At 39.8% G+C, this 26371-nt stretch overlaps 1 protein-coding gene across 1 annotated transcript in view; it reads left to right on the plus strand.

Annotated features, from left to right (window-relative positions):
- GIPC2 (GIPC PDZ domain containing family member 2) overlaps positions 1–21191 on the plus strand; it is a 67792-nt gene extending 46601 nt beyond the window's left edge. The window contains exons 4-6 of the mRNA XM_070405453.1: positions 8670–8776; positions 14733–14814; positions 20932–21191. Of these exons, the coding sequence (XP_070261554.1) occupies positions 8670–8776; positions 14733–14814; positions 20932–21083 (341 nt within the window). The 3' untranslated portion in view covers positions 21084–21191. The remainder of the gene's footprint in view (positions 1–8669; positions 8777–14732; positions 14815–20931) is intronic.
- The last annotated feature ends 5180 nt before the right edge of the window (positions 21192–26371 follow it).

Raw genomic sequence — 26371 nt, forward strand, 5'->3', positions numbered from 1 at the left:
TGTTTTAAAGGTGTGTTAACCTAGATGCATGGAAACAATGGACTTGTTTAAAGCAAAGATAAACCTTTTACTAAAGAATTTATATGTCCGGGGCGTGACCTGCCCATTTAGGAATTTATGATCACATTACTCTGTGAGGTTACTTTCCACACTGCCTCTTTCCATCCATGTTGTAAACTCTCATTAATAGAAAATGTAGTAAGTGCTCACGTTTTTAATTCGAGAAAAATGCAATTATCATAATGTATAATACTAAAATCGTTGTAATCTGTATTTCCCAAGACACCCTAAACAGTGACTGATTTCTTAGAATAGTGGTTCTCAACCTTGGCTGCACATTAGAATCACCTGGGAATCTTTTTAAAATCCTGATTTCTGGGCCTCATCCTCCGGAAATTCTGTTTCTTTGTTACTAATGTTGTGGCCCCACCCCATAACAAAGAAACAGAACTTCCGGAGGATGAGGCCCAGAAATCAGGATTTTTAAAAGATTTCCAGGTGATTCTAATGTGCAGCCAAGGTTGAGAACCACTGATTTAGGACGAATATCAACTACTAGTATAGAGTAGAAGGTAGATAACAGCATTCAGCTGTTTTTAAACTTAGCAATTAAAATAGGAATGTAGGCTGAAGGGATCAAAAATGATGCTAAAATGTAAGTGGCTTCCTTAATTTGTTGAATAGTATGAGCATAATATAACTTATTAGAAAAAACAGCAATGATACCAATAATACATATTTTACCAGAAAGTATTTGTAAAATGGTAGCTATATAATTATAGGAAAATGGATTTAAGAAATTATGCTCAAGGCCTGGCTGGGTGCTCAGTTGGTTTGAGTGCCGTCCTGATATGCCCAAGTTTTGGGTTTAATCCCTGGTCAGGGCACATATAAGAATCAACCAATGAACACTGGCTGGGTAGCTCAGTTGATTAGAGCACCCCCCCTCCTCCACCCCCATGAGTGATATACCAAGGTTGTGGGTTGATTCCAGGTCAGGGCACATACTGGTATAAGAATCAAGCAATGAATGAATAAATAAGTGGAACAACAAATCTCTCTCTCTCCCCTCCTCCTCTCTAAAAAAATTTTTTTTAAAAAAAGAATCAACCAATGAATGCTTAAAATAAGTGGAACAACAAATTTATCTTTCTCCCCCTGCCCCTCTCTCTTTCTCTCTAAAGTCAATAAATTAAAAAGAGGAGAAATTATGCTCAAAATTGTGGTTGGAGTATGTTTTTAGAAAATGTTAAGTGGATAAACAATTCTCATTATGTATGAAAAAATGTTTGATATATTAAGTGAAAAGGCAGATTATAAAACAATGTACAGTACTATCCCATTTATAAAAGCAATCTTTAAATGTAGAAGAAAAAGGACTTATAGTGTATGCATGTTGAAATGTTAGCAGTTATCTTTAGGTGTTGAGTTTATTAATAATTTCTTTCTTTCTTTAGGCTTCTTGTGTTTTTTTTTTTTTTACATTTTAAATATAAAATGAACAGACTAATTTTCATAACCAGAAAACAATTATTTTAAAAATGGAGGCTAGCATTCCTAGGCTAAGAAGTAGAGAAACTGAATCATTCCACTTTTAGTGGCTTTATAATTTCTAACTATATGATTATTCTCATTTTAAACAGTTTTCTTTAATATTATTATAAATGGGTCCATGTTAGAAATGTGGTAGAATATTACATTGTACTGTCTCTTTAAATTGCCAGGATCATTTTTGTCATACTTTTAACTTTTTAAAGGCCAGGGGGAAATATGTGTAATAAATTATAATAAAAGTTAAATTCAATTTTTTAGTTTTGCATTCCCATGATAAAATCATACTGTGGAATAAAAGAAGTGTAAAAGGGTAAAAAGAAAATATTTTAGCCATCACTCTTTTAAAAAATCTTTCATATATTAGAATTTAGAGGTCTGGAATCTGTTTTTTAACATAGTTCCCTCTGGGTTAAAGATATGCACTTTCTTCCTAGACATAACATTAACTGTTGCCTGTAATTTCAGGGTTATAAAAACACAGCTAAGTGTTTCTCAAATGACACTTTAACCAAAGAACAAAGAGATTTTGGGTACAGTTTTTCCACTTCTGACACTTGTCCTACACTGTTCAGTCCCATCAAAGGAACAGTTAAGAGCCACTTGGCGTGTTTTTTGTGGGGTTGGTTCATGTGTTGCCAGACGATCTGATCCAACAGAGAACTGATGCCTTGTGCACGTGGCTTCCTCTTGCTTCCTTTTTCTTGCTTTTTATCTGTCCCAGTACCGCTTTAAAACCTGACATAACAGAAACCCATAGCTATTCTAAAGAAGTCTGAGAAATTTTGGAGAGAGGAAGGACACATGGACAAAGGGAATGTACAGTCAAAATGTTGAATTCTGGGATGTAAGCTAGGTTTTGTCAAAATATTCTGAGAAAAGTGTGTGTGTGTGTGTGTGTATTGTATGTACGTTGGTGGTGAAAGTAGGGTAGGGAACACATGAGCTGTCTGTGGACAGTGCCATTTGTGTATGTCCAAGCTCATAGGAATGTGTCAGTCTCCAAGAGAAACTTAGAATGTGAGTTTTTATGATAAATCTTTTAAATTAGATATGTATTAAGGCTGAGATTATATAAGGAAGATAATAGAACTCTGATTTGTGTCCAACTTTTAAATGTTGGCAACTAATAAAAAAATCAGAGAACATTGCATATACCACAAATATGTCTGTGGACCACATGTAACTATGGACTTCCTGTTTGCAACCTTGGCCTAAGAGAATTGTCTTTCATGCCTGAGTCCTTTGCTCCGGTGGCATCTGTGCACACTAAAGCTCCTCAGGTACCCAGAGTGAAGAACGTTTCAAGTGAATCATTCCCAGGAGGGGCAGAGGCCTAGTGAGCAGGGAGTCACCCCGTTGGGAGAGACTCTGAACCATAAGCTCTCCATTCCTTGCCTTTGGAGTCTTTGCACCCACAGCCTGGAACCCTTTTCCTTCCCCTTCCTTTTCCCACTTAGCTTTGCTGTCTTAATCCTGGATGGTTGGGTCTCTGCTTGGACATCACTTCCTCCAAGACGTTTCAGGCTCATGAGAATGAAGCATGAAAGGCCACTTGGACCTTTGATAGCATCTCTCCTATGAATTGCTAAATTGAGGTGATGACATCTGTTCCTTGTGAATTTCATGAGTGTGAATCAACCTCTGAGACTCAGATCTGCTCTGGGAACACTGGAAAAAAAGGAAAAGACAAGAAAAGAAAAGTAAAGCATTTCTGAGCCTGCAATGCTGAGGAACGTTGGTGGCCACGTCCCACAAAATCCACCCTGAGTTGCCATTTGGCTACTCTTTTAAAAAATTCTTTTTATTACTATTTTAATTGTTTTCGGAGAGGAAGGAAGAGGGAGAGAGAGATAGAAACATCAATGATGAAAATCATTGATCAGCTGCCTCCTGCACGCCTCCCACTGGGGATTGAGCCTGCAACCTGGGTATGTGCCCTTGACCGGAATCGAACCCAGGACCCTTCAGTTCGCAGCCCGGCACTCTATCCACTGAACCAAACCAGCTAGGGTTTGGCCACTCTTTTGATGTTTCTCTTGATGTGTGACTCCAGAGATGGAAATTACAGACGTGGATTGGTGAATTGGATGAGGTAGCTTACATGGGTGGCTGGAGGAGGGGGCTGCATGTTTCATTTCTATGATGGAGTGGTGATATGTATGGGCACTTGCTTACGTGGTGTCATGTAACTCTAATAGAAGAATTTGGTGTGTGGGGGCTGTCGTCTAATAAGATGGACTCTGGAGGGCCTCCAGGACTGCAGGCCCCCAGGATGAGCTGGGCTTAAACTCAGCCACTTTGTAGAGTCTGAGGAGAGCAAGGGGAGGGTCATCTGTTGTTTCTCCCCTCCTGTAAATTGAAGGGGAAAGTCATAGTTTTATAGAAAAGATAACATAGAATAAAAGAGACCTCTGTTTCTGAAGTGACAATTTTCTGAATAATAGAAGAGAGACCTTTGCATATTTCTCATTCTAAGAGAGAAAACCAGCGCATATGGTGCCGATGGGGAGGGAGTGGGAAGAGCAGATCGCTCTCTCCAGCAGCACTGTCTAACGCCAGCCAGGCCACGGGGCTGAGCACTGTTCAAGCATTAGCCCTTTGAACGCTTAAAACAACACTGGTACCTAAGAGTTTTTCTCATTTTACTGGAAAGGACTGATTCCTTGAGTTCACACAATTTGTAAATGGAGGAGCTGGGGTTTTAAGCTCAGGTTCTCTGATTCTCAAGACCAGCTCTTGTTCCTTGAGCAACCCTTGGTATAGCCGTGTCCGCCAGGGTCCACCTCCCCTTGAAATCGTGGCTCTGCCCCTGCTATGAAAGCTGTGCTCTGTCCTCCAGGCCAACATGGGCCCTCTTGGGACCAGAGCAAGACCTTGTGCAGAAGCACAAGAATTCCGGCCTCCCCCCCCCAGTTGTCATCCCGTGTCAGCCGGGGATCTAAGTCATGTTGCATGTGCTCCTCCTGAAAATAGGGCTTTGGCTTCTGTCAGTTCTTCTTCTTTCCCTGGGGTTCAGGGTAGGACTGGAGACAGATACCTTTTTGCCTCCTCCACTTTCCCGTCTCTCTGATATAGCAGAGACTGGGGTTGGTCTGTTTACTGAAAATGCTAGTTGAGATGGGGTGTTATAAACAATGAAACAAGTGTTTCTAAACATTTTAAGACCTATAACTACACATTATTTTACCACTCTTATGATATCAAAGACCCTTTCTTTGAGTAGAAGACACAAATCGGAGCTCTGTTATCCTCCTTATGTAATCACAACCTTCATGCATATCTACGGGTTCTGTTTTATTTTTTAAAAACCAGATATGTGAAATGAATGTTGAAAGATATTTTTTTTTCTAATCTCCTAGCGTCATCGTGCCCACACCTAATTTTTTTTTTTTTTTTTGCAAAGCACTCTTATGGAGTTTTTCCAAAGCAGTTAACCTAGTTTTCCTAGCAATAATAACTTGCTGTTTCACACCTACCAGCTCATGTACTTTTAAATTAAATTACATAACTAGAGTAGCAGATATAATTGCCACAAAGGGGCTTGGGAGCACACAGGATTGCTTCTTGGTGCCCGGGAGCAGCTGTGAGTGTCCTGTGCCCCAAGTGACCTGCTGCAGGCACTCAGCATGCTTCCAGGGGTGGGAAGCCCCGGGGGAATCTAGTGGGTCCAGCTGCTGCAGGCCCCTTCCTAGTGTCTACTGCACCCCTCTGATTGTCCAGCCCCTAGAGAGGCCCCATGCGGACGCATTAATGAGAAGTGAAGTGACTGATTTAGGGCTTGGCCTGGTTGGGTAGACATGCTTAGGCAGGCCAGCATCCCCAAAGTAGGCCAACTGAGAATCTTAAAAATTAAAAAAACCACAGAACTTATCCGCCCCCCCCGCCCCCCCCAACCCCCTGTGGGCAAATAGAAGTATCTTGCCTGCTTTCATGTATAAACTGGTTGATATATATTCCTGTATCATAGGATCATAAAGATGGCTTCTATTTCCTCAGCGGTGAAAACTGCCTTTTTAGAGGCCTCCAAGCCAAAACTTAAAATTTAACTTCGGCTTTGGTGCCACCAAGTGGTTGGTTGTGAGATACCACTCTCGAAGAGAAAGCCGAATAAACACCGTGATAACAAGAAATCTGAGCTGAATAGGCAGAACACAGAGGATTTTTAGGGCAGTGAAACTATTTTGGATGAGATTACAATAGTGGATTCATGTCATTATTTATTTGTTCAAACCTACAGAATGTACACCATCAAGAGTGAACCCTAACCTAAACTATGACTCTAGGTGATAACGGATCAGTGTAGATTTATTGATTGTAACAGTGTGCCACTATGCTGGGGGATGTTGATAATGGGGAGGGGGTGATGCATATATGGGGGTAGGGGTTATGGAAACATCTGTACTTTATGGTCACTTCTACTGTGAACCTAAAACTGCTTAAAAATAAAATAAAACTTATTGTCCTAGCGCTGGATGGCTCATTTTGTTGGAGTGTCGCCCTGTACAACCAATTGTTCTCTCTCTCTCTCTCTCTCTCTCTCTCTCTCTCTCTCTCTCTCTCTCTCTTCCCTTCTTTCTAAAATCAATAAACATATCCTCAGGCAAGGATTTAAAAAAAGCTTATTAATTAAAAAATCTTTTATTCTACATATTTTCTCCCTTGAGCAACTGGTGTTGCAGGTAAGAGCAAGGTAAGATAGAGACCCTCCGAGAGGCTGGCTGGCTTCTCGGGCATGAATGAAAACCTCCTCATGAGCCTCTCATATTCCAGAGTCTGGGTCCTTCGCTCTGTAAATCCCAGAAACCTTTTATTTTTTCAGTGTATCCGGAGTTGTTCAGTTTTCCAGGGTTATATCATGCTCACCAAACGTCAGAATGCCAGGGTATCACTATACAATTGGAAATGTAGCTGTAGCGGTGGACCAAAGCTGAGCAGTTCATTTCCCGCCCAGCAGCACATTTATATGGGAAGACAAATTATACTGAGTGGGTCATTTGGTGAAGTCTCAGTGGCATGATGAATGTGTGGTCAGGGGAGTGGGGAGCATAAGGTTTTTTTTAGTTTTTTTTTATAAGGTTGTTTTTTAAGTTGACTCTGACTTGACCACCGTAGGTCTTTATATAATTCAGATGATAACACTCACATGGCCAGGTGTACACAGTGCAGAGGACAGATTGACCTTGTCTGCTTCTTTGGGCCCCTTTTTGGAAAGTCTATGCCGGGCATCTTGCTTCTGTTAATCCATTCTCCTCAAACGGGACACAGTGTAACTGGCAATATTAATACTGTAGACTCGCGGATGTAGCTCCGGTCTCCTGAGAATCTGGTCACCACAGCACCATCGGTATAGGCTTTTGCTTAGGGGATCTGCTCTACTTTACCTCATGATAATTTTCAGTTCTTTCATTCTCAGAGAAAAACTTATGTTTTTAGTGATTCTGTCCCTGAATGCAGATTAAAATTAATACGTAAGATCCTTAATCACTTTGGAGTAGATTCTCAACAGCAAAACAGTACTTGCTGACGATGGACGTTATTCTAGGTTCTGAGTCAGTAAGAAGGCGTTTGTGCAGTGGGCCTCACTGCCTGCTTGCATTTACCAGCCTTGTCCTGTGATTCCTCATTGGAGCTCAAGGTATCTCTGGTTCTTGGTGCAGCACCTCCCCACCCCTCCCTCTGTCCTTGCCCCAAACTGCTGCCATGTAGGGTCCTCAGTCAAGGCGACTTGGAGAATATTTGCAGAATTGATAAATTGGTGGCTCATGGTTGGAATCTGATCCACAGATCTTATTTATTTATTTATTTATAATCCTCACCTGAGCAGTGAGGATGGGAGCAGAGAGAGAGAGAGAGAGAGAGAGAGAGAGAGAAACATTGATGTGAGAGAGACACATCAGTTTGTTGCCTCCTGCTTGCATCCTGACTGGGGCCAGGGATTGAACCTGCAACCAAGGTACATGCCCTTGATCGGGAATGGAACCCGTGACCCTTCAGTCCAAGGCCGATGCTTTAACTACTGAGCCAAACCGGCCAGGGCAGATCTCCTTTAGTTTTGGCAAAATGTTTTTTAAAGTTTAACTCAATGGCCAAAACTTAAAAATCAAGAGATTCGTAAAAAAACTCTGAGTATACAGTTTCTTTGCAAACAAGTAGGTCTGGCTAAGAAGGGCCTACATTCCCACAGGGAAGAAGTTATTGGAGTGGTTTGGGTAGGGCATGCCTCTCCAGCTATCCTCAGTCCCACCCTACCCTTTCACTCATTTATGTTACTGCTCGGGTATTGGGGCGGGCGGGACTCTTTGTGACTTGAAAAATCAAAACCAAAAATAAAACACAGACACAAACCAAGCATAAGGAAAGCAGTGGCTGCCCCTGGACTCACTCCTTGTCTCTTGCCTGCCTCCCGAGGGGACGCCTTCCTTGGATCCTGTTCCCAGCCTCTTTCTCTTCAGAACCTCCTTCTCTCATTGTGCCACCTCTGAATTCATCTGTCGTGCTTCCAAGAGGTGTGGTGCTGGAGTGTCGTTGAGGAAGGCATACAGACTTCGGGATCACAGACTTGGGTTTGCATCCCACCTCTGCCTCAATGAGCTTAGTTTCCTTTTCTGTGAAGTGAGGGCTATATCTCGCCTCATAGACTGGTATGAGTACCACATGGGATTTTGTGTATGAAGCATCAAACAGAAGGTGGGTACTCATATAAGAGTGTATCTGCTCTCTCTCTCTCTCTCTTTTTTAAATCAAGATAAGGCTCTTTCTCTGCTTCATGACCTTGAAGAAGTCAGCTGCACTTTCAGCTCTGCTTTCCCGCCACATACACCTCTTTACTCTCACGATAAAAGCCAACTATTTTATTTATTCCTCATAGCTTCCAGTCTTTCCCATCTGTACATTTCAAATATTTTCCTTTTCCCTTTGTAGCCAGACCTCTCTTAGAGACTCCTGAGTGGCAGGTGACTTTGTTTGGGGAAATTCTGTAAGGACGCACACCTTTTATCAAATCTCTACAATCATTGTACATAGGTTTGTGATGGCAAATACTTTAGCTTTTACAGCAGTCTGTTGGAATTCTTTCTAAATATATGCACTTTTCCCCATCTATTTTATCTCTACAGAAATAGAGCCAAGATCCAAAGCTGGAAATACCTCAACAGGAAAAATTGGTACCGGAAGGGAGACACTTCGCCTGAGGTCAAAAGGTCCTGCCACTGTGGAAGAAGGGGTATGTTATGTTCATTTAGTCCTCATTCTGCTTGCACATGTACGGGCATGTATGGTTATTGGAGCTGAAAAGAAAGGTAAAACCATGAGGTAAATAAGGTGCCATACATTCCAGTTAAAGCACAGACTTTAATTCATTGCCTGCTGACCAGTATTAAAATTATCGAAGGATTTAAGAAGGAATATAGAAACTAAGTTTATGCGAGGAGTCTGTGATCCAAAGCAATCCTCAGCTTCCTGCAGACAACTTTTTTTTTTTCTGGAGTCTGTGGACATCTGGACTGGCTCAAAATGTTTAAGATATCAGCCAAAGCTCTGAGAGCCAAGGAAAGTCTCAGAGCCACGGGTCGGCATAAGTAGTAATATACTTCCGATTTTGGTAATAAAAGATAATATGCATGAATTCCAGTCTCCTCAGGTGACACATTCTATAGTCATCTTTGACTGTTCTCTGTCATGTCCCACATCCCTCCCATCAGCAAACCCTGGTGGATCTGCGTCCACAATAGGCCAGAATCCAACAACAACTCACCACCTCTACTCCCACCACTTGGGTCCAAGGCACCATGTCTTACCTTAAACATTACAATCACCTGGTCAGTCTTCCTGTGTTCACCCTGGCCCTCTTCCCTCTGCATTCAGCACAGCAGTCAGAATTTTCATTCAAAAACACCAATGAGGTTAAATTTCTTTTCTGTTCAGTACCCTCCGTTAGCTTCCCATGTTACTCTGGATAAAAGCTGAAGTCCTCCCCATGACTGACATGATTCAAGTCTGCATTGCTTCTCTGTTCTCATTTCCCACCATGGTTCCTGTCTTCCTCTGTGTCAGCCACCTGAGGCTCCTTGCTCTCCCCAGACAGGCCAGACGTGTGCTGCCACCGCAGGGTCTTTGTACCGCTGTTTCCTCTCCCGGAATGCTTTGCCCATTTGTGAGCATGGCTCCCGCTCTGGCCTTCTTCAGGTTTCTGCCCACATATCACCTTCTCTGAAAGGATGCCTCTGAGTATCTTGTATAAAGAGCTATTCCTGCTGCCCCTCCCACTGCCTAAATTTTCTTCCTTTACTTTTCTTCAAAGCAGGAAACACAATAGGACTCATTGTCTCCTTGTTTCCTTTTTGTCTATTGTCTGGCTTCTTTGCTCACATGTCTTGTTCGCTGTGGTATCCCAGCACCTAGAATAATAGTACCTGACACATCAAGGGAGCTCAAGTCTTTGCTGAATTAATGAATTGACAAATGATTCACTTAAGCTTGAGCAGAGGGAGGGTTTCACTGAATAACTGGGTCAGTAGTGGAGTGAAAAACACCAGAAGTAGAAGAGACAAATGGAAGGAGGAAGGGTGGACCAGGAGGGCAGCAGGGGTGAGGGGCAGGATTCGAAGTGGCAAGTGGCAGGTCAGGCCCACTCACAGCAGCAAAGACAGCAGTGATGTGACGGCTGCCCTGTGGGCACAGGGGAGATGAGGCAGGTGTCTGAGGCCAGGGGGCTTCTGAAGGCAGGGGCCCAGGCACTGGGCCCGTCTAGTCCCTCTGTGTGCGCTTATTGTCCAAGGATCCCCCAGGTGTTTGAAGAGCAAAAGAGTGAGACAGGTGAGCCATTAGGAGGCTCTTTCTACATACCAGGATCCCAGAGCTTGTGGGGTGACCATGGTTAGAGTCAGCCAGGGGGTGGCTTGATGGGGCAGATACTCAAGGAACCATGAGGCCAAGATTATCCTTCTGAATGTTTGAGTCACCCAGGGTGTTGTGAGTTTTGGGGAATCTAGGGGGAGATTTTGAGTCAGGTGACTTGGTCCTGAATGTCTGAAAGGATTGATTTGGAGGCAAAGGGCAATGAAGAGATTTGGAGGGTCAAAGGCATTTTGAAAGTGAGATATGATGAGGTATGTGAAAAACCAAACCCAAAACCCAGGGCAGTGACTTCTGGTCATTCCGAGTCTTTACCTTTCCTGTGCCCAGCACACTACCGGGCATATTGCTGAAGTCTATTACATGTGTATTGAATGAATGAACACACCTCAGTGGGAGACAGGAACGTGTAAGAGAATGGAACAATAGTGGGAGCTCGCTCGCAGTGAGCAGTTAGGGGGATGAGGCTGGTCTGCACAGGAAGCAGGGGTGGCAGGGGAAGCTCCAGGTCACTGCAGGAGAAGTATCTTCTGATAGTTAACATGGCTAATATTTTTGAACACCGGCTTTGTATGAGCTGCTGGAATGAAGAGAAGCTGAAGAGCCATTTGGGGAGGTAGGAAAGATTTATTCAAAGATAAACGTCTAAAACTCCATTCCTATTCGCACACACAGCCTATTTCATTAAACAGGGCAATTAAAATAGCTCATAATGGAAGGAAAAAGCTAGTTTGGTGCTAACATTAAATTTATTTTATTTATTTATTTTAATTAATTAATTAATTAATTAATATATATTTTATTGATTTTTTACAGAGAGGAAGGGAGAGGGATAGAGAGTTAGAAACATCGATGAGAGAGAAACATCCATCAGCTGCCTCCTGCACACCTCCCACTGGGGACGTGCCCACAACCAAGGTACATGCCCCTGACCAGAATCGAACCTGGGACCCTTAAGTCAGCAGGCCGATGCTCTATCCACTGAGCCAAACTGGTTTCGGCACTAACATTAAATTTGATACAAATAACTTACGATCTATCTCACACACTAAAGGGTTTATAGCAGCGGTTCTCAACCTGTGGGTCGAGACCCTTTGGGGGTCGAACGACCCTTTCACAGGGGTCACCTAAGACCATCGGAAAACACATATATAATTAGATATTGTTTTTGTGATTAATCACTATGCTTTAATTATGTTCAATTTGTAACAATGAAAATACATCCTGCATATCAGAGCCATTTAGAAGTATGAGGGGAGCAGCACAATTGCGCATTTTAGAAAAACCCCTTGGTTCTGGGGGATGAGTTGTTGAGCAAGATGGGTTTCAGAGGGAAGATTGTAGGCAGAGAGACAAAAAAGGAAACCCTTGCAAATAAGAAAAGGTGGAGAATATTATTCAACCTTAAAAAAGTAGGAAATCCTGCCATTTGTGACAGCATGGATGAACCCTGAGGGCATTATGCTAAGTGAAATAAATCAGACAAAGAAAACTGCCACATGCTCTCACTTATATGTTGATTCTAAAGAAAAAGAAAACAAACCTAGACTCATAGGCATAGAGAACAGAATGGTGGTTGTTAGAGGCAGTGTGGGGGATGGGCAAAATGGGTAAAGGTGATCAAAAGGAACAAACTTCCAATTATAAATATGTCCTGGGATGTACTGCACAGCATGGTGACTGTGGTTGATAATACTGTGCTGTATATTTGAAAGTTGCTAAGAGAGTAGATCTTAGAAGTTCTCATCACAAGAAATAAAATGTTGTAACTATGTGTGGTGATGCGTATGAATTAGATTTATTGTGGTGATGATTTTGCAATACCTACATATATCCCATTATTGTGTTGTACGCCTGAAACTAATGTAGTGTTATGTCAAGTATATCTCATTTAAGAAAAGAAAAGAAAATAATAGGAAAGAAAAGGGAAGAAAAGGAAAGAAAAGATGAGCTCTGCCCAGGCAGTCAGAATGTGAGTGGAAGAAAGGGGATGAGCTCAAGAGCTTTTTGGAATAGTGAAATCCTGTGGCTATTTTGTATGGGAAGTTCTGTAATACTTGTTGCAGTCACTCACACAATGGCTGGGTAGATACAAAGGTGAACACCTAAGTTACTTGCACAGTCTGTTGCTTTACACTACCATTCAGAAGACACTGTAAAGAAAGCAAGAGTGAGGTATGGTATGTTATTGTTTTAAAGGCTTAAATATAAATATAAATATAAATATGAGAAAGTTGTAACAATATCCTCAAGGAAATAAAAATAAAATTTTATTGGCAATAAACGTTTTGAGACTACAAAGCAATGTATATTTATGACAATATTAAAAGTATTATGAATCTTTTACAATATAATTGTGAATTTAACACTTGCACTCATAGTTATTTAACATCTTTGGGCATTTATTTTTCAACTATGAAGCCATTTAAAATCAAGTATTGAAATAAACAGCATAGGACAAGACTTTATTAAATATAAAACTAAGATTTAAAAAGAATAATAAAATACAGAGTGGGGCAAATGTAGGCTTACAGTTGTGAGTATGCAAAACAGTTTATTCTTGTATTAATATTTATTAATTACTGGAGGCCCGGTGCACGAATTCGTGCATGGGTGGGGTCCCTAGGCCTGGCCGGCGATTAGGGCTGATTGGGGCCATCTTGCCCTGTCCCAATCAAGGTCAGGCCGATTGGGGCCTGCCGGCCGGGGGGAGGGAAAGGGGAAGGGACTGCAGGAGGTTGGCCAGCCGGCTGCATGGAGGGACCAGCTGGGGGGAGGGACCGCAGGAGGTTGGTCAGCCAGCCCTGATCGGCCGATAGGGCTAGTCGGCTGGGGGGAGGGACTGGCTGGGGGAGGGACCGTGGGAGGTTGGTCGGCCATGGGAGGTTGGCTGTGGGAGTGCACTGACCACCAGGGGGCAGCTCCTGCATTGAGCATCTTCCCCCTGGTGGTCAGTGCGCGTCATAGCGACTGGTTGACTGGTTGTCCTGGTCATTCGGTCGTAATGGTTGCTTAGGCTTTTATATATATAGATTGTATTTTCTATACAAACAAATATAAACCTACTTTCGCCCCACCCTGTATATCCAATCATGTTTTTCACTGAAACTTTTAAAAAACGTTGAGTTATATCATTCTATTAGTTTGAGGTGTCCAACATAATGATTTGATATTTGTATATACTGCAATTCACTGAAATTTAGGAAGGACAGAAATGTTTTAGTAACATTAAAACATAAGACAAAAGTTACTTTAAAAATATTTCATTATGACCTTATCCTTATAAAATTTTTTTAAAATATATTTTTATTGATTTTAGAAAGGAAGGGAAAGGGAGAGAGAGAGAGAGAGAGAGAGAGAGAGAGAGAGAAATGTCAATGATGAGAGAGAATCATTGATTGGCTGCATCCTGTACGCCGCTACTGGGGATCGAGCCTGCAACCTGGGCATGTGCCCTTGACCTGAATCGAACCCAGGATCTTTCAGTCTGCAGGCCGATGCTCTATCCACTGAGCCAAACTGGTTAGGGCCTTATAAAATTTTTTGTGTGTGTATTTTATAATGTCCATAATAGATTAATATGGTAATACATGTGTATAATTTATAAAACCTGCAAATAACACAATTAAATAAAAGGTAACCAATAAGGGTATGTGTTCAGAAATGTTTTATCTTGGGGTGAGCTGTTAAAAGGTTTGGAGACTGGCCTGCAGGACCAAGACCAGAGCCCTTTTCATGGCACCCAGGACCCCTTAGGATCGAGTCATATGTCTGCCACTGTGTTTCTCATCACAGTGGACTTTTTGAAGTTCCTGTGACAGGCTATGATCTTTTACCAAACTCTGCGACCTCGAATAGACTTTGCGTAGTCAGTGCCTTCTACATGCAGCACCCTCTCCAGCTTATCTTTGAAAACACAATCCTTGTCACCTTCTTTCTGAAGTCTTCCATGACTCTTAGAGATTTAAATTTACTTCCCCCATGATACCTCTGTACCTTAAATATCATTAAAAATTATCTTTATTATTGTCATATAGCTATTTATTTTTACATTTGTATCCCCTTCTAGATTGTTAGCTACTTGGAGACTGTGTTCTTGGCCTTTCTTTGAATCCATGACACTTAACACTGACACTAAAAATAAGTATTTATTGTAAAGATTTGTATTGAGTTGCAGAGCACATTCTAGATATATTTCCATTATAATTAGCTGAAATAAACAACCATGAACTGGCTCTACCTCAGATTTCCCCCAATGTGTGCCCTGACATTCAAGAGATTTCATATACAAGTGTAATAGCTTATTTCTCTTTTCTTTGATAAAGCCCTCTGAAAACAATGCTAAGGCAATTGAAAAGGTTGATGATCTTCTTGAGATGTACATGGGAATTCGAGATATTGAATTAGGTAAGATTATACTATTTTAAAAAGTCTTCTATTTTTTAATTTGATGGAACTTAATGCTTATTTGTATCTTTCTTGCATTGATAGTCAATGATACTTCTCAAGATGAAAAGTAATTGTATAGTAGTGAAAAGCATAATGAAAATAGAGATAATGAAGAATAATGAAAAGAAGGTCTGGCCTTTACCACTTACCAGCTGGGAAGCCTTAGAGTCAAGTTAACAGTTCTAAACTTTTATTTGTAGGTTTATTTTATAGATTTAAAAATATATATGAAAAGAATTTTGTAAATGATACATAAACACAGTATTATTTGACATATTAGCTGCACATCTATTACATTGTATGTTTATTATATTCAAGTTGTGCACATTTATAAGATTAATGAAGCCCTGTGATAAATGAACCTGGTGTATGACTGATAAGGGCAGTTGAACAGTGAATTTCTGTATATATATTTTTAAAATATATTTTTACTGATTTCAGAGAGGAAGTGAGAGGGAGAGAGAGACATCAATGATGAGAGAGAATCATTGGTCAGCTGCCTCCTGCAGGCCCCACACCAGGGACTGAGTCTGCAACCCAAGCATGTGCCCTGACCGGGAATTAAACTGTGACCTCCTGGTGGTTCATAGGTCGATGCTCAACCACTGACCAATCCGGCTGGTCAATGCTCTCTGGGTATTTCTTATGTCACCATTAGGATGTCAGAGTCTTGATTTAACAATGAAGACTTTCTCAGTTATAAATAATAAAACAACAAACTGAACTCCAATCGACTTAAGGAAAAAATAAGGTGTGTGTGTGGAGGATGTATTGGTTTTTGTAACTGAAAAGTCCAGAAGTAGATTCTGGCTTCAAGAATGGCTAGATCCAGAGTTCTCATGCTATCATCAGGATGTGATTTCTCTTGTCTCCATTCTGGTTTCATTTTAGGCCCCCATGGTATCCCTTGGCAGCTTCAGGCCCTCCCTCATGAGCTCAAAATGACTGCCATGGCTCCACCATCTACATCTTGGTGTCAAACACAATGGGAAAGAGGGAGGGCCTTTGCCAAGCCATTCAAACAAAATGCTCAGGATCGTCTCTGACTGGTTTGATTGGCCCACTTGATCCAGTCACTGAGGCTAGGGGGATGGTTAGGTCTGGGTCACACCTCTTGAGCTGAGAGTAATTTCTGAAATACAAAGGCTGAGATTGTGAAAGCCCTGGTGCCTTCTATGAAGGAAGAAAGAGAAATATTCCCTTAAGAAGGGGAGTTGGCTGCTGGGTGGGGAAAGAGTGTATGTGCACTTAGTGGTGGGGTTTGTGCCTGTATGCATCCTTGTGTGTGTGCTTGGGTGTGTGTTGCATCAAGTACTTAATAAATTGTTTTTTTTTTTAAATAAGTGTTTAAAAAGTTGATTTTAAGGGGAGGAAGGGGAAGGGAAGGGAAGGAGGGAGCGAGGAAGGAAAAGAGAGAGAGGGAGAGAGAGGGAGAGAGAGAGAAACATCTGTTGGTTGCCTCCTCCATGCACCCTGACTGCAGGGTTGAACCTGCAACTTGGGTATGTGCCCCAATTGGAAATGGAACTGGTCACTTCTTGGTATATGGCAAGACGCTCTAACCAACTGAGCCACACTGGCCAGGGCTGGTACCATGCTGTTTTGATGACTATGCCTTGTAATGTAGTTTGATATCAGGTAGCCTGATTTCTCCAACTTTGGAGAACCCCACTTTTAACAAGTGAAAACTTAGTCCTCAACTCTAAAACTTAATTTTACATATAGGCCTTATTGTTATTTAAGTATGAATTGGGAATAGTTCAGTAAGTTAGTTTTGCTCCTTTGTTATTAAAAATACACAGTATATAAGGAAGAGCATTGGGCAGTGCTGCAAGTAATTATAAATGAATTAATCAGTTTTTGAAGAATCAATTTTCTTTCACTCTGACCTATTCAGGGAACTAGATGTTCCTTGCAAAGTTCTTATAAATTAAATAGAAATCCCTTCATAATTAATCATCTGTAGCAGGTTCCTCCAATGACATGAATAGTCATTATCATTGTACATGATTAGCAATGTGGTCACCAAGGGAGGTAAAGTTCAAAGAAAGTAATTATTTGAAGAATGCAAACATTGTTAAATTAGGAATTTCTCTCATTCAGATCTAATTAACATGATATGTAAATCACAAATGTGAAACTGCTTCAACAGATGAATTATTTGTATTCCCTGTGTTTCTTAGTTTTCAGAAATGTTAATTCTTTAAAAAAACACTTTTATTGATTTTAGAGAGAGGAAGGGAGAGGAGTAGAGAGATAGAAACATTGATGAGAGAGAAACGTTGATAGATGGACTGCCTCCTGCACGCCTTCCACTGGGGATCAAGCTGCAACCCAGCATGTGACCTGACCGGGAATTGAACCAGTGATCTCTTGGTTCATGGGTCGATGCTCAACCACTTAGCCATGCCAGCAGGACTTGAAATGTTAATTCTTAATGAAAATTACACTGATATTATGTTATTCTAGAGATGTTAATGTGAGTTTATACTAAAAAATTTAAAAAGTAATATGGCAATTAAATATCTAAAAACAAAACAGTAACCTCACCTCCCCCCCCCCCCCCCAAAAAAAAACACAAACCAACCAAAAAAACCTCACAAAACACCAAACCAAACCAAACAAGAACCTCAACACATTGGCATGTATTTACTATTTGAAAATGAAGAATAATTCAGATGAGTTTCTGGACCAAGTAACCCTGAAGATAAAAGTGCTCTGTTTGGTTATAAAGTTAAGTTGTGAACTATGACTTTTCAAATGACCTACTGCCTTGGACTGTTACCCATTGGGGGAAAAAAAAGGTTCTGGAAGATTGTGAATTAAGACCTTATATAGAAACATTGATGAGAGAGAAACATTAACTTAGTGGGAAATTGTATAATAGAAATTTCTTAATGAATATTAAGATGTAGTGTAATTTGTATATAGAACTATAATATTTTCTGGTGACATCAATTTAGGAGTTTGGTGATTATTCTAAGAACTTTGGACTTTTTGGATTTCTAATTTTTAAAGAGATCCAGAAATGTGTAGTAAGGAAATCTGAGTGCTAGTTTCTAAGTCATATTTTCCTATAAAGTCTTTTTTAGCTCTTTTAAAAGTATATGATAATGGCATTTTAATCAAGATAGTGACATTTCTTCCTAGGATGATTTTTCTTTTTTGAGTAACGTTAAAACAATAAATATTATAAAAAGTTATCCTTCTCAGGTAAAGCCAATAAAGTTTTGGAAATAGATTTCATTAAAAGAAACTACATTGGTTCTATTTTGATGTTTGACTCATGTGGATTGTTTGACATGAGTTGACATTATGAAAAGTCTTAGGGAAAATAAGTGTTGAAGACCTTACATAGAAAGAGATACAGTTACAGATTTAAAGGTTAAATTAACAATGGTGGTAGTTAATCTTTTTTTTCTTTTTTTAGTGCTCACCCAAGGATATTTTCCCATTGATTTTTAGAGAGAGTGGAAGAGAGAGGGAAAGACAGAGAGAAATATCAATGTGAGAGAAACACATAGATTGGTTGCCTCCAGAGCCTGGGCTGGGGAGGAGCCTGCAACACAGGTAACGTGCCCTTCACCAGAATTGCACCAGGGACCCTTCTGTCTGCAGGCTGACACTCTACCCACTGAGCCAAACCAGCTAGGGCTGCTGGTGGTTAATCTTTACCTAAATTCTGCCATGTGCCATTTTATTAAAACAGATTCAGAGAAGTTTGGTAACATGTTTGCTAACATGTTAAGAGCTGAGATTCGATTCTGACACTTTGATACCAAGATTTTTCACCTGCAGTAATGATGTAGGTTTGAAGTTTTCTTTAAGTATTTAAGAACTTAGTGGAAAATACAGATTGATCAGTATCACCGAAATAAGTGTCATTAATAATGTAAAAGTTGTTCAGTATTGGTAACGGTATAAAGATATCCTTGAAGTAGCCACAAGAGGTCAGCACTTAGCTGTTACATGTGGTATAACAAGTCTACTGTTAGTGGAGTATTTTTCCCCAAATTGTATTCAGTTGTTAAATATTATTGCAGTGTATTGAAAATGTATTATTGTTAACAGATGAGAAGCATTTTAATAGCTGTGGTTATGTTAATGTGATATGTTTTCCTAGTTTCTTTGCATTTCTCTTAAATCAGAGATACAGTCTTTCATGAAAAAGAATATAATCATGCCAGTTTATTTCTCCTGTAAGGATGTTTCAAATCTATGTTTATACTTTAGGTATTAGCAAAAATTCATGACATGCTCAGTGCATGCTGCATTCTCAATTTCTGTTAAAAATTTTGTAGCAGCCCTGACCGGTTTGGCTCAGTGGATAGGGCGTCGGCCTGCGGACTGAAGGGTCCCAGGTTCGATTCCGGTCAAGGGCATGTACCTTGATTGCGGGCACATCCCCAGTAGGGTGTGTGCAAGAGGCAGCTGATCAATGTTTCTCTCTCATCGATGTTTCTAACTCTCTATCCCTCTCCCTTCCTCTCTGTAAAAAATCAATAAAATATATTAAAAAATTTTGTAGCAAATTTGATTTTTAAAAGATTTATGGAGCACTGTATTACACACAATATTTCCAACACAATTATGAAGCTGCCTAATTGGTATTTTTATTCCTTCTACAAGATTAGGAGTTTCTTACTCAGGTTTCTATCCCAGCTCCTACCATAGTACTTCTTCCATAGTAAATGCTTGCTGAATATTTGTTGACCAAATGTCTGATGAGAGGCACAAAAATGAGAGTCCGTAGGGAGTCCGAGTCCTCATTTCATTAGCTTGAAGCTTTCGCCTTTGAGCAAATTATTATTATTATTTTTTTAAAAATATATTTAATTGATTTTTTACAGAGAGGAAGGGAGAGAGATAGAGAGTTAGAAACATCGATGAGAGAGAAACATCGATCAGCTGCCTCCTGCACATCTCCCACTGGGGATGTGCCCGCAACCCAGGTACATGCCCTTGACCAGAATCGAACCTGGGACCTTTCAGTCCGCAAGCCAACGCTCTATCCTCTGAGCCAAACCGGTTTTGGCTGAGCAAATTATTAAACTTTGAGTCTTAATTTCTATATCTGTAAAATGGGTACAAGAAAAACTTCATAAGGTTGTCAAAGCATTCTAATATGTATACAGTTTTCTCACATCATAATTAATAGACATAGCTATTATCATTCATAGCAATGATCATTACTAATTATTACTAGTAATAATGGTCATGGAGAGAGAACATGTAGGGATGTATAACTGGGCTTGGGGCCAACTCTGGGACTATATTGTGTGTAGGACTTTTTCTTCACTTTTCTCCTCTGTGTGCCAGCATGCGTGTATGAGTGAGATTATACAGCTTGGGCTGTCAGGGTATAGTATGGGGATTTTAAATCATCATTTTTCTCATTTTGTGACCAAGGAACCCAAACCAGAGATTGCAAATGAGATCAGACCAGGTCTGAACAAGGTGTTCCTGGGCTCAGTACACCAGACAATGCTACTGAGCTTCTTGAGGTACTAGAAAACCCTGTACCAAGCATTTTCTTACAGCTGCGTGTGTGTGTGTGTGTGTGTGTGTGTGTGTGTGTGAGAGAGAGAGAGAGAGAGAGAGACACGAAGAGAGCGAGAGGGAGAGGGGAGGGGGGTTGAGAGAGTGAGAAGGGAGAGAGATTGGTTGATTCAGTGTCCATCAGTGTCCTTGTTTTCCTCACTATTAAAGAGCATCAGTCATCTGCACTGTTAGCTCGGGCCGGATAGCTCAGTTGGTTAGAGCATCGTCCTGACACACCAGGGTTATGGGTGTGATCCCCAGTCAGGGCACATACAAGGAGCAACCAATGAATGCATAAATGAGTGGAACAACAAATCGATGGCTCCGGAGAGGGCAGCGGTACAGCTGCAAACCTGGGTATAGTGGATAGATCGTTTAAAAAATATCATTGCTACTTGGATATGTGATTTTTGTACTAGAAATATGTGATAACTATGCATGTTCCTTTTAGAAAGTAAATTTTCTGGTGCTATTTTTCTTAGTCCTCTGATGCTGTCTCAAGTATCAATAATTTTTAAAATCTATTTTTGATAGCTACCACAATATTTGAAGCTGGAAAGGACAAACGTAATCCAGATGAGTTCGCTGTGGCACTTGACAAAACTCTTGGAGACTTTGCGTTCCCAGATGAATTTGTCTTTGATGTTTGGGGAGCCGTTGGTGATGCCAGACGAGGAGGATTATGATGTTGCTGGTCCATCACTGGAGAAATGAACCATTGTTCCTGTGTGTGTGTGTGTGTGTGTGTGTGTGTGTATGTGTGTTTAAATAAACCTATAAGGTCTGTTTTTGGACACTGGTTTGGTTTTATGTGTATGGAATACATTCTTTTTTTTGAAATATAATTTTGATTTCTGGGTACTTTTTAATGCAATTGAATATATAGGATGCTTAAGATAAATTACCTAAAATTTGATCAATTTTAATATCATTTAAAAGTTATTTTTAAAGTAAATTTTAGGGAGTGTTTCTGGATAGATAATTTTGTTCCCCATTAATACCCATGTTTGGTTTTCTACATGTAAGTAGTTGATTGCAATAGCTTTGTAGTTCTTTTGCAAAATCTTAATGCAGTGAAAATTAGGCTTGGAGTATGATTTGCTTCATAGCATCTTCATTTTGTTATGTTAGCTTGAATAGGATATGTTTAGGAAATAACATGTGAATTTCACCTGCTTTAGATCTAGAAGCACTGTTTTAATTTTCAATCCACTGAGTAAGGGGAGGAGGATTTCTATAGCCTGTTGATGCCAGTGACCTACTGTCTCTCTTTGTAAAACAAGGATTGATTGACTTTTATATTTTGCTTCTTTGTAAATTGCTGCTTTGGTTCTTAAAACCTATTGTTGAAATCTACTGTGCTGTGCATTTGTTTGCATGTGTGGAAGAAGGATGAAAAGGGCAGAGAGGGTAGAAATCACTTATACTTGATTTTTGTAAAACACTTCTTGAAACATTATTTCTTTTTCCACCCGTACCTACTTTTTATGTTACCCTTTGTAAGCACTCCAGGGAAAGTTTTTATAGTCTTTTTAGAACTTTTCTTTTGAAAGAGATGTACTCAGAAAATAACTATGTTTGAGAACACTTTTTGGGTGAAAGAGCAAGGCGTTTAAACCCCCTAAACTGTAGAGGAGATAGTGTCAGAAATAAAGGAGGAAGGGAGCATCGAGAAAATATGTTAGCCTATTATTTTAGAGTTCTAACAGACCCTCTCCAACACCTTACATTATTGAGAAAATTGAGGGTAAATGATTGTCCTATCACTTTTATTGGACATTTTACAGAGGCAAGGGAAATGGAAATGAATGGCTTCAACTCGGATCAGCAATAAGGAAGAGCCTGGTGTGACCGAACGTTCTGCTAAAGTGTTAGATGGAAAATGCTGTGTGCTGCCATGGGAATCAGAAATCATAGCCTGTGAGGCCTGCATTCTAGGAAATCAGAAGTAGTTCCCTTTTCCCGCTGGGTTAATGATTAGATAACTCTTGTTTTCTGGTGCAACTTTACTTTTGCTGCCATCCACTCCACTTTCACATAAGGTTAATGCCATGTAGCTGATCTTCTGTGTCTCATTCATCTGAAAACTGCACAGAAGCTGTTTTAGTCATTAATGTGTAATAAAAGTAATTATAGAATGTGAATGGTCTTATTGCTCTTGCCCACCATTTGAAAATAGGATCCAGCTCAGGCTGTAATTTGTTGCTATTTGTTTCATGGTGGTGTTTTTTATTTTTATTTTTGGAAGTCCTCGAATGACTATTAATTCTTAATATCACCTCTCTTAGAAGGACACACACACAAAAGAACTAATATTTTTAGAAATGGGGAAGTTACTGGATGATTTAGCCCATAGAAACATTTTAGTTTGAACAAGGAAATAATTTCTTGGCATAGAAGTTAGATTTGAAATGAGTCCTTGTTTGTTATTGATGGATGTTTCTTCTTCCTTTTTGGGCATGCATGAAGATTAAAACTTGGTGCTGATTCCCTGTAATTTATGGAATCTCAAATTTACAAGGTGAGTGTGCTCACCATGGTCTTTCTAGGATTTTGGTGTGTAAGGTACTGATGCCCATGTCCAGCGGTCACTGTAATTGTCAGCATCAAACGGGCAGTTATTATTATCAAGAGTTTCAGCTGGGCACAGGTGCTTTAATACTAATCAATTTTTCCTTCAAATGTCTTCGTCTCTCACCTCTACTGCTAAACTGATAACAGGGACAGTTTCTTTACATTGTTTTAGTCCCTTACCTGAAAATATATATATTTGTGAACTTTGTGCCTTCGGGTGACTCTCAGTGCGCAAAAGGAGTACACTTTCTTTTTAGTTGTCACAGTCTGTTGCTACAATGAAACAAATCATATATGTGTGTGTGTGTGTTTTTTAAAACACGCCATTTTCCCAGCTGGTGTGGCTCAGTGACTGAGCATCAATCTATGAATCAGGAGGTCACGATTTGATACCTGGTCAGGGCACATGCACGGGTTGTAGGCTGGATCCCCATGAGGGGGCGTGCAGGAGGCAGCCAATCAATGATTCTCTCTCATCATTGATGTTTCTATCTCACCCTCTTTCTTCCTCTCTAAAATCATAAAAATACATTAAACAAACAAACAAACAAACAAACAAACAGAATGCCATTTCATTGGCACCGCTAAACATTTCCAAAAGGCCTCTGTCATTTTCTCTTGTTCTGGAGCCCCTTCCTAACACCCCCCACCCCCCAGTGGAGAATGATTCTTTTATTATTGATTTCCTTCCGTGCAAACAGCCTCTTCCAGTGGCCACTAAGAGCACACTGTATGTTTTCTTCATGGCAGAGCATGTAGATGATGATTGACCATTAGGCTCAATGGGGCCTTGAACATAGCTTGGTCCTCATCGAATGTACACGCTCTGATGGTTACAAATAGGCATATTTTGTTTTTTTGTGTGATGTTTTAAAAATAAAATTACATGAATATATGTTGTGAAACTTTCAGAATTTAATTATTAAAGCAGCGATCAGTTAACTGTTTGGGGCTACTATATCCAATATCACAAAATGACTAAATAGAGATAATTAACTAGAGATAACTTAATTTTTCCAAATGATTTTTAATTTGCAATATTTCCCCTGTAACTTTAACAAATAGATATTTCCCAAGTAAAGCATAAGTTATTGAGATCCATGTTAGACCTTCATTAGGTCTAGAGAGAGCCTTTCTTAGATCTGTCAGTTATCATTGCTTACCTAGCATAGTAGCAAGATGAAGTTCATTTACAAGTGATGTTTTCAAAATAATGGTTCTTCTAAATAGAGCACAGTTATCCACCAAAGTTGTAAAAGATTGATCATATAATGACCCTCTTACTCTCTGATACATCTAAAAATATGTGGGGACCAATAGCATTTCTGTTAGTCTGATGGAAGTATTAGGTTAGAAGCTATGAGTGAATAAAGAAGGAGGAGATGCTGTTCTATTTATAGTCCCAAGTATTAGTGCTCTGTGTAAAATGTGCATTTATTATCTTCTTGACACACATTGAAAGAGATATCAGAGTAATTACATGTCCTTACACATATGATGGTTATAAAATGTTTCTGAGATTGTGAAGTGTACAAATGGTACAGCCTGTCCCTCCTTATGTACCTGAAGATCTAATTCTAAGAAATGACTCATGGTTATTATTAGTAAGGAGAGTGAAAATTGGATATGACATCTTTATTTCAATGGGAGACATTAAGTCTCTATAAGACTTAACACAGCCATAGATATTTTTGAAGCTGTACTAAAGAAAGAAATTAAAAAAATTCTGAAAGATGGGTTTAAGTAAACATTTAATATTTTTAGCTGTTTGTGCCATGCAAGAGTTTTGGCTATATATAGGTAAAATATTCCACATTTTTTGGGGAAGAAAAAAGTTTTTCTCTTTTATAAAAATCATAGCATATACTTTAAAATGTTTTTCTGAGATTGAATTTTAGAAATCTATTAATTAATACATGAAATTGTAAATTATATTTTGATATTGTTTAAAAATATATTACTGTTTTTCTACTTATCAAGGTATAAATCTTCATGTATCAATCAAAAGTAAATTACTTGTAAAGCTATAATAATTTTATATTTTGTATATTTAGAATGACTCCTTAAAATAAAAACCTTTTCATAAAAAATGTGATAAGTGTTTTTAACATGAAAAAAAATAAAGATTTGAGGTTTTAAATATTAGACCTTTTAGTTTTGTTTAAATAAATGATGGGAATAACATCAGGCCTCTGTTCAGACTTTTGGGTTTTTAATATGTTTGGTATATTTCTTTCTCAGCTTATTTTGTACGAGGCATAACTTCTAAGGTCTTTTAGTTTTGAAATCCCCCAATTTTTGCTTTGATCCAATGAAAATACATGAGATATACATTGCCACAGTCCTTCAGGATAAAATAGTCATAAGCTGTTTCTGTTATGAGATGGAGGTTTAGCCAGGGTGACATTTCCCCCTTTGTTCAACCAGTTTTATGGCAGTAGTTTCCAAAAAATAACTGCCCTCCCCTGCCGGCCTGGTCTCCCCTAACTACCCTCCCCTGAAGGCCTGGTCGCCCCCAACTGCCCTCCTTTGCAGGCCCACTCACCTCCATTTTCCCTTCCCTGCCAGCCTGATCACCCACAACAGCCCTCCCCGGCTGGCCATCTTGTGGTGGCCATCCTTGACCACATGGGGGTGGCCATCTTGTGCAAGAGCATGGCAGTCAATTTGCATATCACCTCTTTATTATATAGGATCTGTTACAGAAGACCAGAGAAGAACCAAGCAACACCTTAGAGAGGTGGAGGTCCACTTTATTATATGCTAGTGGACTCAGAGAAAGATGTCTTTTCAAATTCTGAGCAAAGCAAAAGCAGAAGTTTTCTTTTTATTAAAGAACCAGCCCTATGTGTGCTTAGTAGTTATCTTGCTGGAAGCTTGTGGCCTTGAAAACACATTTCTATCCAATTAAAGAATACATCTGGCATGGCATGAGTGTATGGGTGTATCTAGTCTCTGGCCTACAAGGTCAGACAGCTAAGTTTATCTTCCTTATTATTCAAGCAGGCTAGAAAGCAAAGTTATTTTTTCAGAATAAGGGGCTATTTAAAAATAGCAGAGTTGACTTTACAGAATAAAGGACTATCTAAACAGCAGAGAATTTCAAACAGCAGTTTTACAAAATAGAGGTTAGCCTTCTCATATCCAGTTGGGATCTCGCTTCTGAGCTCTAGACTTAGATCTTCAGCTGCTTTCTTGACATCCCTGCTTGGTGTGTCAAAACTTGAACACTTTAGACTTTTCTTAGAAGTCTTATTTCCGTCAGTTTTTTCTAACAGTGGCATCATAATTCACCTCATTGCTGCTTCGCCTACCGTGTCTAATTTAGCAGCAAGTTCTTTTTATTGTATCTCCAGAAATGCCTCCCAAGTATATCCACTTCTTTCCAGTTTCCTGTCAC

Source organism: Myotis yumanensis, unplaced genomic scaffold (assembly GCF_028538775.1).
Source record: "Myotis yumanensis isolate MYYU_CA2020_CCGP unplaced genomic scaffold, mMyoYum1.0.hap1 SCAF_2, whole genome shotgun sequence".
Lineage (NCBI taxonomy): Eukaryota > Metazoa > Chordata > Mammalia > Chiroptera > Vespertilionidae > Myotis > Myotis yumanensis.